At 64.2% G+C, this 12182-nt stretch overlaps 5 protein-coding genes across 5 annotated transcripts; 1 reads left to right on the top strand and 4 right to left on the bottom strand.

Moving 5' to 3' along the window:
* JCM10292_003614 (uncharacterized protein) lies at positions 1-1274 on the bottom strand (the record flags this gene model as incomplete). The annotated part of the gene is made up of 3 exons (XM_076649163.1): positions 1-481; positions 559-698; positions 1016-1274. Coding segments are annotated over 3 exons (880 nt in total), but the record flags the coding sequence as incomplete, so codon positions are not given.
* A 182-nt stretch (positions 1275-1456) lies between these two features.
* BCP1 (protein-transporting protein BCP1) lies at positions 1457-2823 on the bottom strand (the record flags this gene model as incomplete). Its single annotated transcript, XM_076649162.1, has 5 exons — positions 1457-1639; positions 1759-1995; positions 2057-2290; positions 2349-2594; positions 2653-2823. 5 exons carry the CDS (start codon positions 2821-2823, stop codon positions 1457-1459), a joined length of 1071 nt encoding a protein of 356 aa, XP_076505386.1.
* Positions 2824-3203: 380 nt separating this feature from the next.
* Positions 3204-4182, bottom strand: RPL32 (60S ribosomal protein eL32 RPL32; the record flags this gene model as incomplete). Its single annotated transcript, XM_076649161.1, has 4 exons — positions 3204-3257; positions 3354-3539; positions 3691-3795; positions 4138-4182. The coding sequence occupies 4 exons, from the start codon at positions 4180-4182 to the stop codon at positions 3204-3206; spliced, it is 390 nt and encodes a 129-aa protein (XP_076505385.1).
* A 2112-nt stretch (positions 4183-6294) lies between these two features.
* Positions 6295-8166, bottom strand: JCM10292_003611 (sulfatase family protein; the record flags this gene model as incomplete). Its single annotated transcript, XM_076649160.1, has 4 exons — positions 6295-6661; positions 6757-7027; positions 7099-7647; positions 7716-8166. 4 exons carry the CDS (start codon positions 8164-8166, stop codon positions 6295-6297), a joined length of 1638 nt encoding a protein of 545 aa, XP_076505384.1.
* An 806-nt stretch (positions 8167-8972) lies between these two features.
* JCM10292_003610 (uncharacterized protein) lies at positions 8973-11665 on the top strand (the record flags this gene model as incomplete). Its single annotated transcript, XM_076649159.1, has 15 exons — positions 8973-9088; positions 9182-9375; positions 9452-9458; positions 9519-9805; positions 9864-9964; positions 10030-10034; positions 10097-10164; positions 10226-10539; positions 10610-10619; positions 10680-10755; positions 10813-10983; positions 11119-11173; positions 11237-11353; positions 11416-11495; positions 11557-11665. The coding sequence occupies 15 exons, from the start codon at positions 8973-8975 to the stop codon at positions 11663-11665; spliced, it is 1710 nt and encodes a 569-aa protein (XP_076505383.1).
* Between the last annotated feature and the right edge of the window lie 517 nt (positions 11666-12182).

Raw genomic sequence — 12182 nt, 5'->3', positions numbered from 1 at the left:
CGCCGGCACCGACGCCGCGCGGCTGGCCGTACGCGCCGGCGCCCGGCTGCTGCCCCGCGTAGACGCCGTTGCCCTGCGCGCCGTGGGCGGCGGCGGGCCCGCCGCCGAGCCCCTCGGCGCCCGGGTGGTACAGGACGGTGCCCTGGCTGCGGTCCCAGTCCTCGATGAGGCACTTGGCAATCTCCTGCACGGCGAGGCGCACGCCCTCGGGCTGGCCCGTGACCTCGACGATGCGCTCGGTCGACTGCGGGAGCATCTCCTTGCTCGCGACCATGCGCGCCGACGCGAGCTCCTGGATCTGCCGGATCTTGGAGCCGCCCTTGCCGATGACCGAGCCGATCAGGAGGTGCGAGATGAGGAGGCGGATCGAGGCAGAGGCAGAGGGGTTCGAGGGTGCGGCGGAGGGCGCAGAGCCGTCGGTCGGGGAGGAGGGGGACGGGACCGGGTTCTCGAGGATCGTCTGCGCGACGAGCGAGTAGGCCTGTGCGCACGCCATTGAACATTTCAGCTCTGGGCCTCGCCGCGGCACAGCCAAAGCATGAGGACTAGCGTGCGCACCTTTGCGACGCTCTCGACGGTGCCGCCAATGCTGAGGACGCGGTCAGGCACGCCGGGGACGACCTTGCTCACGCCGGCCTTGACAGTCGCATCCTGGCGGATCTGGGCAATGGTCGCGCCGCCACGGCCGATGATGACGCCTGTCGTGTTGGTCGAGGAAGGGTGCGAGGACGAGGGGGAGGAGACGGCGTCAGTGGATCCGGACACGCGCAAGCTCGGGTAGAAAGATGCGTGAGGCAGTCTCGACCACAGCCAGCGGGCTACTGAGCCGCCTCGAGGCTGCAGTCGCGTGCAGACGGCGCGAGGAAGGGACGCGTTTTTTCCGCTCCGTCGCACGCGACTGCGGGCAGCGCGAGTTGCGGCGGGGGTTCCCCGCAGTTGCCAGCGTGCATGTGCGCTGTCGCAGCCCGCGCACGGCGTCCCCGGGGCCGTGGAGAGGCGGGAGAAGCGAGCGTACCGGCCTCCTTTGAGCTGACGAGGGCGCGGAGGGTGAGGCCGTCGTCCTCGGTCTGGCCGGGCTGGTGCACGCCCTCGTACGCGTCCGGGTTGCTCGAGTTGGCGATCGTCGCGGCCGTCGGGGCGGCGGCGGGCGTGTTGGTCGGGGGACCGCCCTGCGACGGCGCCGACGACGCGCTCGGAGCGGGCGGGGCGGGCGGGGCGGCCGCAGAGGGCGACGAGGGCGCAGCGGGGGCAGAGGGAGTCACGGAATCCGACATTGCGCGGGCGAGAGAGAGAGAGAGCGCGAGAGCGACGAGGAGAAGTAGGAGCGCGACTAAGGGCGCGAATACAACTGCGCGCAATACACTCGCCGCAATACAACGGCTCGCACTACTCCTTCCACTTGCATTCTCTCGACCCGAGTCGCGTGCTGCAATTCATGCCATGCACGCAAGCACGCCTACACGCCCATCGTGATGAGCCGGTCAATGCCCTGCACCAGCTCGCCCCACTTTGCCCACGGCACGAGCAGCAGCTGCCCGCGCACATGCACCCCAAAGTCGCCCTCGCCCGCCTCGCCGCCCACCCCGCCCGCTTGCCGCCGCGAGTTGGTGTACTCGAACACGTGCGAGTGCGTCGCGAGCTGCGGACGCAAGCCGAGGGCGGGTTATTAGTCGAGGGAGCACTCGGGCGACACGCGCGCAAGCCCGGTCGCAGTCGCGGGCCTGTGAGTTCTGAGAGAGGAGGACGGGGGAGACGCACCTTCTGCACGACCTCGTCCTCGGCATGGTACACCCAGTCGCGCTCCTCGTCTCGCTCGCCCGCGGCGCCCTGTCCCGCGCGGCTCTTCTTCTTGCGCGGCCGGTGCGCCGCGCGCACGCTCTGCTCGGCGACGAGCGACGCCTCGAGCGCCGCGTTCGGGTCGTCGTCGAGCGCAGACGTCGACGAGCGGAACACGCGCGAGAGGAACAAGAGGTGCGAAAAGTGGTACGGCTCTTTCTGCGCACATTCGGGCATCAGCATGTGCAGCGAGGGAAGTGTACTCGCGGAGAGCACGCACGTCGTCGCGCGCCCACTGCAGCTCCTCGTCGAGCATGCGGTACATGGGCGGGACGATCTGCGCGGGCATGTTGACGAGGCGCTCGCTGAGCACGAGCCCGACGTGCGCGGGCTTGGCCGCCGTCGACGCGTCGGGCGCGGCGGCGAGGAGCTGCGACAGCTGCGAGTGGAAGGGCGAGGCGGGCGCGAGCTTGGAGACGAGGTACGACACGAGCTGCGAGAGCGCCTTGTGCTCCTGCGCGACTGAAGCGTCAGCGGCGCTCTCGCCGTTCAAGAGTGAGAGCACGGCGCACTTTGTGCACGTTGAGGTTGAGCACGGTGAGGACGGCGTACGGGTCGCCCTGCGCGGCCTTGTCGTCGTCGGCGCCGCCGTCCGTCTTGACCGTGCTCCCGACGAGCTTCTGCTCGAGGACGAGGTCGGTCACGGCGCCGAGGTCGAGGAGCTGCGCGTCGCCCTGCACGAGCTGCGACAGGAGGAGCTTGATCGAGTGGTAGTCTTGCGGCTGCGGGTCGAAGAACGAGAACGACACATCGAGCATCTGCGCCGCGCCCAGCTCGTCAGCGTGTTCCCCTAGAGCAAGTTGAGACGCTGCGCACCTCGGTGTCGGTCCCTGCGCCGTCGTCGTCGTCGTCGTCGTCGTCGTCGTCTTCGTCGCGACCCCTCCGCTTCGACTTGTTCTCCTTGGGCCCAGCAGCAGCAGGAGCACGCTGCGGCTCGTCCACGTCCATCCCGGTAGCAGCAGCGGCGCTCTGTGTCTTCTTGCCCATCTTGAGCGCGAGGAGAGCGTGCACGGGCGGAGAGATCAAGTCGAAGCGATGAGCGCAACGAGGCGATGCTCGTCGCTTGCACCCGCTCGGGCTGCTTCTGTGGCTGTACAGGACCCGACAAGAAGCCTTTAAAGGTCCTTTCACAGCTAGCATGAGCTTGTAAACCTTTTCGCCATGGTTTCAGTCCCCGTCTCTCCGCTCGCCTCAGTCTTGCTCTGGCCGAATCTCACCCGGTCACGTCCCTTTGCCCGCTTTCCCCTCCAGCCTCTCTTCTTTCGAGCAACGCGGCAGCGAAAAGGTGGGGATGGTGAGCCACTTGCAGCCTCCGCACGCACGCAACACATACAAACGACAAGGGGACCGAGCCAGGGGGGGCCGGCTTACGCCTCCTCGACGCGGACGCGAGCGTTCGAGTTGGTAACCTTGACACCGAGCTGCGAGGCGGGACGAGCCGAGACGGGACGAGGCGGTGTCAGCGCAAGACCGTCGAGAGGAGAGAAGGTGAGAGAGAGAGAGGACAATCGACGCACGACACGGGCCTTCTCGACGATGGCGACGCGCTTGCGGGCCGAGACGCCGTGGGCGATCTCGGCAGCGAAGCCCTTGTTGTTCATGAGGAGCGTCTCGACGTCCTTCTCGTTGTGGACGAGGAACTTGCGGTAGCCGCTCGGGAGCATGTGGCGGGTCTTGGCGTTCGAGCCGTAACCGATCTTGGGCTACTCGTGGGTGACGGCAGGCGCACGCGGGAGCGGGAGGACAGTCGAGATACAACGGGCGAGCCGGGTTGATTGAGGGTGGACAGGCGGGACATGCGAACACGAACCATCAGCACCCGCTTCTCGCCGTGCCGGAGAAAGTAGTGCGCACCATGGGAAGCTGGCCCTTGAAGCGGCGGCGGACACGGTTGTCAATACCCTTGGGCTTGCGCCACGACTCCTTCACGCCATGGTAGCGGTCCGACTGGTGGCGCTTCTGCACTCATCGAATGGCCCCGGTACAGGCGTGATGACGGAGCGGATCGAGAGAGGCGGCGACGACGCGGAGCAGCGCGAAGCGGGCGAGCGGGAGGTGGGGATGTGGCGGGAGGCGAGGGTTCGCGACGGGACGCGGGCAACGAGCGGACAACGGTGGCGGAAGATGCATGGCGGAGTGGACGAGCGTCGAGGAATGGTGAAGGAGCACGAAACGGGGAAGGCGCAGTCAGTGTACTGTCTCGTCGCCTGCCGAGTGCCACTCCCTCTCTCTCCCACACGCCCCCAAGTCCTCCTCTCCCCCTCTCCCCGCCTGCTCCAGCACGAGCGATATAACACGTACGAACTTCTGCGTCCGCTTCTTGACGATGGGGATGTGCGAAGGCATGGCTGTAGAGGCGGGAAATCGAGGGAGGACGAGCGAGGCGGCGAGGACAGGGCGAAGAGAGAGGGGCGAGAGGGAGAGGCGCGGCGCGGCGGCGCGGGTCAGCAAATGTGGTTCTGCGTGGGCTGCACTGCGCTCCGTGGCGAGTGTAGCGTTCGGCGTCGTGCTGCAGCCTCCGCAGGGAGCCGCTCATCCTGCATCCTGCTGCCGTCGCCTGAGCTCGCGCCGAAGACGGCGACGACGGCTCCTCCCATCTCCAGACCTAGGTCCCATCCGCCCAATCTGCCCAGTCGAGTGTGCTGAAGCTGGATCTGCAAGCAAAAGAAGCGCACCGGATCTGTGGGACGAGCGAGAATCGAGGTCAGCGCGCGACTCGGACGGAGCGGCTCGACGGATGCTCCTGCGCCTCGCTCCTCCGCCGGGCGAGTCCCGCTCGAGCTCGCGCCGAGTCGTACGGGGCTGCAGAGCCCTCCCGTACGCTCACAGGCCGCCCAGCGGGGCGGCGAAAGGCGCGGCGCCGAGCATCGAGTTTTGACGACTCGCCGCGCGACGACGGCTCGTCGGCCGGGCGCGGTTCGAGCGGGATGCGGGCGGGGCGCAGCAGGCGGTGGCGCAGGTGCAGGGCAAGGCGGCTCACAAGGGGAGGAGGAGGGTTGGCCAAAAGACGACGGAAACAGAGCGCTCCGGGGGCGAGCGCAGCCGAGGGCGACGCCGCCTCGCCTCGCGCTCCTCCGCGTCCTACAGGCCCGTTCAGCGCTGAGCAGGGTAGCTACGCACTGCAGAGAGCTACATCGACCTGGCCAGACCCTTGGCTCTCGCCCCGCTGCGCCGTGATGTGGCAGCGTGCTCGCCTCGCCATCTTGCTTGCTGCTCGCACGTCCACAGCTGGCCCACGGCGTCATTGCGCCGGGACTGTAAGAGTGTCACGGTCCGCTATGCTGTCCGCCACTAGCTTCCCGCTCTCGTGTCGCCTGGCGGGAGGCAGATTCGACCACTGGCCGACTTCCCCTGCTGGCCTCCATGTGCAGTCCGTCTGAAGGCGGATAGAGATGCCTGTGCAGCGCGCTCAATGCTCAGCTCAAGGCTCAGCCGTATGCGGACGGATGCGTCGAGCGGCTAGCCGTCGCTCACGCTTGTGAGGCCCTCCTCGCCGCTCAGCACTCGCTTCCGTTCTCCGAGGTCGGCGCTCTCGCTTCGAGGTGCGGCATGCGAGACTACGGGCATTCGGCTCACGATTCACATGGAGGAGCTGGTATTGTAGGCTGCTGCATCTGACGATCACGCTCGCCCCTTCAGATGTCCTCCTCTTGCTTTCTCGCTCAAGGCCCCGCCCAGGAAATCCATCATTCGCAGTCCGGTCAGTCTGACCCGCTATGCTACAGTCTCCCTTCCCTTTCCAGATCTTGCGGACGGCGATTCGGCGCATCGCGAACGAGAGATCTCGCGCCGCTTCCCGCCATCAGAGCCGACTCCGCTGCCTCGCGACCGCTTTCGAGGTCCGCCGGCCTATGACAGGTCGCCATTGACACTCTGAAGACGCTCGCTAGCTACGGCGACTCGGATCAGCGCTCATCGCCGCTTCCGGTGCGAGCTCAGGCGACGGTCGCAGGTCGCAGGAGTGACTCCCTGCTGAGCATGCAGCACGACGCCGAACGCTACACTCGCCACGGAGCGCAGTACAGCCCACGCAGAACCACATTTGCTGACCCGCGCCGCCGCGCCGCGCCTCTCCCTCTCGCCCCTCTCTCTTCGCCCCGTCCTCGCCGCCTCGCTCGTCCTCCCTCGATTTCCCGCCTCTACAGCCATGCCTTCGCACATCCCCATTGTCAAGAAGCGGACGCAGAAGTCGTACGTATTGATTCGCTCGTGCTGGAGCAGGCAGGGAGAGGTGGAGAGGAGGACTCCGGGCCGTGTGGGAGAGAGAGGGGGCGGCACTCGGCAGGCGACGAGACAGTGCACCGACTGTCGCACTGCCTTTCTTGTCTCTCTGCTCTTGCTCAGAGGGATGCTTAAGAGTCTGTCTGCACGATGGGAACGGTACAGCCGGGCATAGCACATGGAATGGAACGAAAAGAGAGAGAGAGAGAGCAAGAAGCACAACATCGGCCCGTCTATCTACAAGTTCTTCTGCCCCGACTTGAGCGCCAAGTTGGTCCCCTGCGTCGCCCTGTCGTTCTCGTCGAGCTTGTCCGCGCCGACACGCAGCTCATGCACGGCCGTGTCGCCAATCTCCTCCATCTTGTCGTTGAGCAGGCGGACCATGTCCTCGCGCACGTGGGCGTACCGCGGCTCGCTCCACACGTTGAACAGCTCGAGCGGGTCCTCTTCGCAGTCGAACAGCTCCCACTCGCGCTCCTGCCCGCCGGCGCCCGTGCCGGGGAGCCCGAACCCTTCGTTGTACCAGTAGATGAGCTTGTAGCGCTGGTTGCGGATGCCGTAGTGCGCGTAAGCGTTGTGGATCGAGTCGTTGTGCATCCAGTAGCTGTCGACATGCGCAGGAAGCCGCGAGTCAGCGCGAGTTGCCAGCTTGAGAAGGCTCCGCCAAGCGAGCAAGCGGAGGAAGGGAGCGCGACGCACCGGTGGTAGGCGACCGTCTGGTCGTCCTCAGGGCGCTGAATGCCCTTGAGCGACGAGAGGAACGAGTCGCCCTGCATGTAGGTCGGGATCCGCAAGCCGGCGGCCTCGAGCCACGTCGGCGCAAAGTCGACGTTGGACACGATGTCGCTGCAAACGGACCCGGGCGCGATCTGCGCCGGCCAGCGGACGAGGAAGGGCATCTGGAACGACTCCTCGTAGATGAAGCGCTTGTCGAACCAGCCGTGTTCGCCGAGGAAGAAGCCCTGGTCCGCTGGAGGCGCAGAAGAAGCTGAATTGTCAGCGCTAGTCTCAACAAGAGCGATAGAATGGAAGGAGAGGCACAGGTGTAGATGACGATCGTGTTTTCCGCGAGGCCCTCCGCCTCGAGGAAGTCGAGCGTGCGACCCATGTTGTCGTCGATCGACTGGATGCACCGCAGGTACCGCTGCATGTACCGCTGGTACTTGAACTGCGACAGCTCCTCGCGCGTCTTGAACGTGAACTGCTCGCCCGTCTCGCGGTCGACGAGCGGGCGCATCGTCGTCACGTCGTCCGGCATGGGCACCTTGCGGGACGACATGAACCAGTACCCGGGCAGCTCGAGGTCGCCCACCTCGGACCCGCCCTCGGGCTGCGAGAGGCCGAGGTCGCCGTAGCTCATGTCCGATTCGACGCGCATCTTGGCGATCGCGGCCGCACGCGCGCGGTTCTTGTAGTCGTCGGTGAACGTCTCGGGGAGCTTGACCGGATCCTTGTACAGGTGGCGATGCTTCGGGTCGCACTCCCACGAGCGGTGGGGCGCCTTGTGGTGGCACATGGCGAAGAAAGGCCGAGACGGGTCGCGCTTGCGAATGAAGTCGAGCGTCTTGTCGGTGATGATGTCGGTCGCGTCTGCCGGCGAGCGAGTGCGAATCAGCCTGGTTTCGTCAGTCATGCAGCAGATAGAGAATCTCACGCACAGCCAGCCTCGCGGTGCATGCCGTTCGAGTTGATGAAGATCGGGTCGAAGTATTGCCCCTGGCCAGGGAGAATGTCCCACGTGTCGAACCCGGTCGGCTCGTGCGCCTTGCCCTCGCCAAGGTGCCACTTGCCGATCATGGCCGTCTGATAGCCAGCCGAACGCAGGTGCTTGGCGACGTTCGGCAGGTTCTTGTCGATCTTCGAGTCGAGCGTGGTGACCAGATTCGTGTGGTTGTGCGTGCCGGTCAAGATGGTCGCGCGGGAAGGCGTGCAGATGCTGTTGGTCACGTAGCAGTGGTCCATTCGCATGCCCTCCTTGGCCAGGCGGTCCAGGTGGGGCGTCGAGTTGATGCCCGCACCGTAAGCTCCGATAGCCTTAGCGGCATGGTCGTCGGCCATGACAAAGAGGATGTTGGGCTGCTTGAGGCCCGAATGCGTTGCGTGGGGCATGACGGTCGAGTACTGTGGATACCAACCGTGAGCAAATGAAGGGTGTGCCACGAGAAGAAGGATCCGGAGACCGGGCTCACATTGATATCTGGGAAGATGAGCGAACCAGCGAGGCAACGACGAGAGAGTGCAGGTAGGAAACACAGCACTAGGGGAGCCAGAGAAACGCTGTGGGGGATGAGTCTGCTGAACCCGGCCGGTCTCTGAAGGCCGGCGGAACTGACCGTGGACCGGCTACTTCTGGAAGTCACGCGCGATGCGATGGGAAGAAGCAGAGCCGCAGAGCAGGACGAGACGCGGACGAGACGAAAGCAAAGAGACGAGCGCCTCGAGCGGGGGCAAAGCGAGCAGGCCGCGGGGGCGGCCAGGGCACAGTTCCGGGGCCGCAGACGGCCCGGTTTGTGCCAGTCAGCAGGTGCAGCACGAAACCGGACGAGACGCGGGCGAGTGAGCCGCAGCGCAAGACGGCGACCGTCGCCCGCAAGGGCGCAGGGCGCGCCGTACGAGAGCCGGACGAGTTCGTTCTCGCACACCATCCGCACTCGCCACATCTCGTGCAAGTTCAGAGCGTGCTGCAGGCTGCGGCTTGCGCACTCAAGTGCGGCTGAGCGCCACCGCTGGCCCTCTGCGGTCGCGCCGTCTCTTCTTCTCCTCGTCGCTTGCTGCTGGAAACTCGCGCGCGTCTACCCCGGCGTGCCCCCCACGAGTGCTCCATTGCCACCCGCAAGGCACCTCTCGATTCACCGGTGTCTCCAGGCCTCGTGAAAGTCCACCCCGCCGGCCCCCGCTCTGTTTCCTGCTGTTCGATGGTCGTCTCCGCCTCGTCTCCTCCTCCTCCTTCTTCTTCCCCCGCTCGCCCTGCACTACAACGACGACATCTCTTTGCACGCGCCCTTGCTTCTGCTCGCACATACCTCACCATGTACGTCTGGCCATGCCGTCTTTGCGCTGCTTTCTCTCTCAGCCCGATACGCTTCCGACCCGTAGTCAGAGCACTAACCTTCACGCGTTGCAGGTCATCTGTCGAGAAGCCCGACAAGCGCATGGGTGTTGAAGACAAGCAGCTCGAGGAGTCCGCCTCGTCCGTGCTCGAAGATGGCACAACTCCAGTCGCAAAGGCTCCCGGCTCGCAGCTCAGCCTCCGCGAGACCTTCAGTGTCTGGCGGAAGGGTGTGTTCTGGTCGGTGGCGCTCTCTTTTGCTGTCATCAGTGCGTGCATCCCTCTTCCGGTTGCTTGTTCCGAAGTACGGGCCTCCTGACGAGTTGTTCTGCCTCCTTTTCTTAGTGGAGAGGTCTGTTCAGTATCTGATGCGGTCTGTGAATGCTTTGGTCTGATTCTGGATACTCTTCAGCTACGACACCATTCTCCTGAACTCGCTATACGCTGCGCCGGCCTTCCAGCGCGCCTACGGCGTCCAGCAGCCTGCCGGCAACTTTATCATCCCGACAGCCTGGCAGTCCGCCCTTGGTTCGGGCACCAACGCCGCTCTCATCATCGGCATCGTGATTGGCGCACCTCTCATTGATCGCTTCGGCTACCGGTGGTGCATGATCGGTGGGTTGCTGTGGAACTTCGCCTTCGCCTTCCTCATCTTCTTCTCCAGGGACCTGCCGATGCTTCTTGCGGGCAACATGCTCTGTGTGTGCTGTTCCATTTGCGCGTGGTGGGCTCGTGACTGACAAACCTTCGGAAACAGGCGGCTTACCCTGGGGCATGTTCGCAATCGCCGCCGTGGCATATGCTGTCGAGGTTGTCCCGACCCAGATCCGCTCCTATCTTTCGTCTTATGTCAACCTGGTACGCACCTCCGCCTCCTTTAGAGGGCCCGTCAGAGAGCTGATTCGGTGGCCATCTCCGTGCAGTGCTGGTGCGCTTCGGCTATAGAGCATCGCCTACAAAGGATGCCGCTCATGCCCCGCTTGCTTACAGGGTCATTGGTCACCTCATCGGTGCAGGCGTCTTGAAGGCTTCGCTCGACTACAACAGCGAGTGGACCTGTGAGCACCGTCACTTCTGGTGACGCTGGAGCTTGGCTGATCTCGCCTTCCAAAATCTCAGACAAGCTTCCGTTCCTCCTCATCTTCATGATCCCTATTCCTCTCGCCGTTGCGCTCTTCTTCGCACCCGAGTCGCCCTACTATCTCGCTCGCAAGGGCCGCCTGGAGGAGGCCGCTGCCGCCATGGATCGCCTGCACCGCCCGCATCCCTCGGTCGATTCGCGCGAGCTCGTTGAGCAGATTGCCGAAACGCACCGCATCGAGACTGAGATGAAAACAGGTGGCAAGTGGCAGTCGTGCTTCCAGGGTGTCAACTTGCGCCGGACCGAGATTGCGGTCATCAGCTGGACCTCGCCGGGCCTTGTCGGCTTTGTGGTGCGCGCCTCCCCACGCCCAATTCCCCTTGTCGGCCCGAGCTGACGAGTGCCTCGTGAATCACCTTCAGTTCCAATTCTGTTCGTGCCGATTTCTTCTCTTGCGAGCCCGATCTCTTCGTTGACCGTCACCAACTACAGTCGCTACGTTCTTCTTCACTCGTGCGGGATTCCCGCCTGACAAGGCCTTCGCTCTCGGTCTCGGAAACTACGCCATGTCAGCCCCTCCTCCTACCGCCTCTTAAGCTTGCAACTGACCCTCTCTTCCTTGCAGTGCGTTCGTCGGGACGGTCACCTCGTGGTTCCTCCAGGCCCATTTGGGACGCCGCACCATCATCCTGTACGGCTACTGCGTCATGTTGCCGCTCGTCACCCTCGTCGCATGCCTCGACTTTGCCAAGACCGATTCGGGCCGTTGGGCACAGGCCATCCTCCTCATGGTCTGGTGAGTGATCTGTTTGAGTGCCGGCCTGATGAGCTGTCCGCCGCGTCGGACTAGCCTGTCAGGTTGGCTCCCGGCCTCTCCCCTTCACTCGCCGCCCGTTCATCGGCTTCATGCTGACGCTTCGGCTGTGCAAAGGTTCTTTGGCTACGGCAGCTCGCAAGGCCCTATTCCTTACAGTATTGCTGCCGAGGTGCGTTCTTCGGCTTTCACTTGTCAGCAAGCAGACTCCTAACTCCTTCGACGTCACAACCAGTCCCCGGCCATCAAGCTGCGCGCCAAGACGCTTGCACTGGCCCGCGGCATCTACTACATTGTATTGATCCTCAGTACGACGCTTGCGCCGTACTTCTTCCAGACCTGGAACTTGAAGGTGCGGCTTTCTGGCTGAAAGCCATGGGGTGGACTGTTCGACTCATTCACTCGCTTCTCCAGGGCAAGTCGGCGTTCCCCGCTGTCGCTTTCACGGCCATTCTTTTCGTTTGGTCGTTCTTCCGCCTGCCCGAGATGAAGGGGTGCGCCTTTCTCCTCGTCACAGCTCGCCGGACAACAATGCTGACTGCCCCTTTGTTCCAGCCGCTCGTTCGAGGAGCTCGACATTCTCTTTGCGCTGCGCGTCCCCGCGCGCAAGTTCAAGTCGTATGTCATCACCGCCGAGGACAAGCGCAGCGTCGGCCACCATTAGCGAAGGAATCTGCTTCTCTCTTCCGGCTCGTCCAGTTCTGCTTCACTCCAGACCTATTTATCAAATCTTGTCGTGTTCTGTATCAAGCCGTGCAAAGGTTCCGTTGGCCTGCAGCTCTCGCGTTGTCGCTTGAGAAGGCTGTCTCCCTGCGCGTGTCCACTATGGCACCCTGCCATGTTTCAGAAAGCCAAGTTGCTTGTGCGTTACCGGCGGTCCTGAATGACTGTTGCTCGCGCCCCCGTCGTGAGTCTGAGCAGCGCCCCGTAGCCTGCAGCCTGAAAGCATGAACGCATGCTTGCTTGTAAGCAGAGACTCCCCTCGTACGAACTCTCCCTGCCAAGACAGCCTACCGATATACACTGCTGCTGACTGGCCCTTTCTCTCCAAGTGAGGCTCTGGGACGGACCAGAAACGGGCGACTGGCTCTCGGATCGGGCCTCTTGTTGCCGCGCCGCACCGGCGCGATTACCGGTCAATACAGAGCGATCTGCGCCTCCATCTCTGCGTGTTCACGCGC

Source organism: Rhodotorula paludigena, assembly GCF_050403205.1.
Source record: "Rhodotorula paludigena JCM10292 DNA, Rt_paludigena_JCM10292v1_ctg21, whole genome shotgun sequence".
In the NCBI taxonomy this organism is placed as follows: Eukaryota; Fungi; Basidiomycota; class Microbotryomycetes; order Sporidiobolales; family Sporidiobolaceae; genus Rhodotorula; species Rhodotorula paludigena.
The sequence above is the reverse complement of the archived record's forward strand: the minus strand, read 5'-3'. Positions and strand labels throughout refer to the sequence as shown.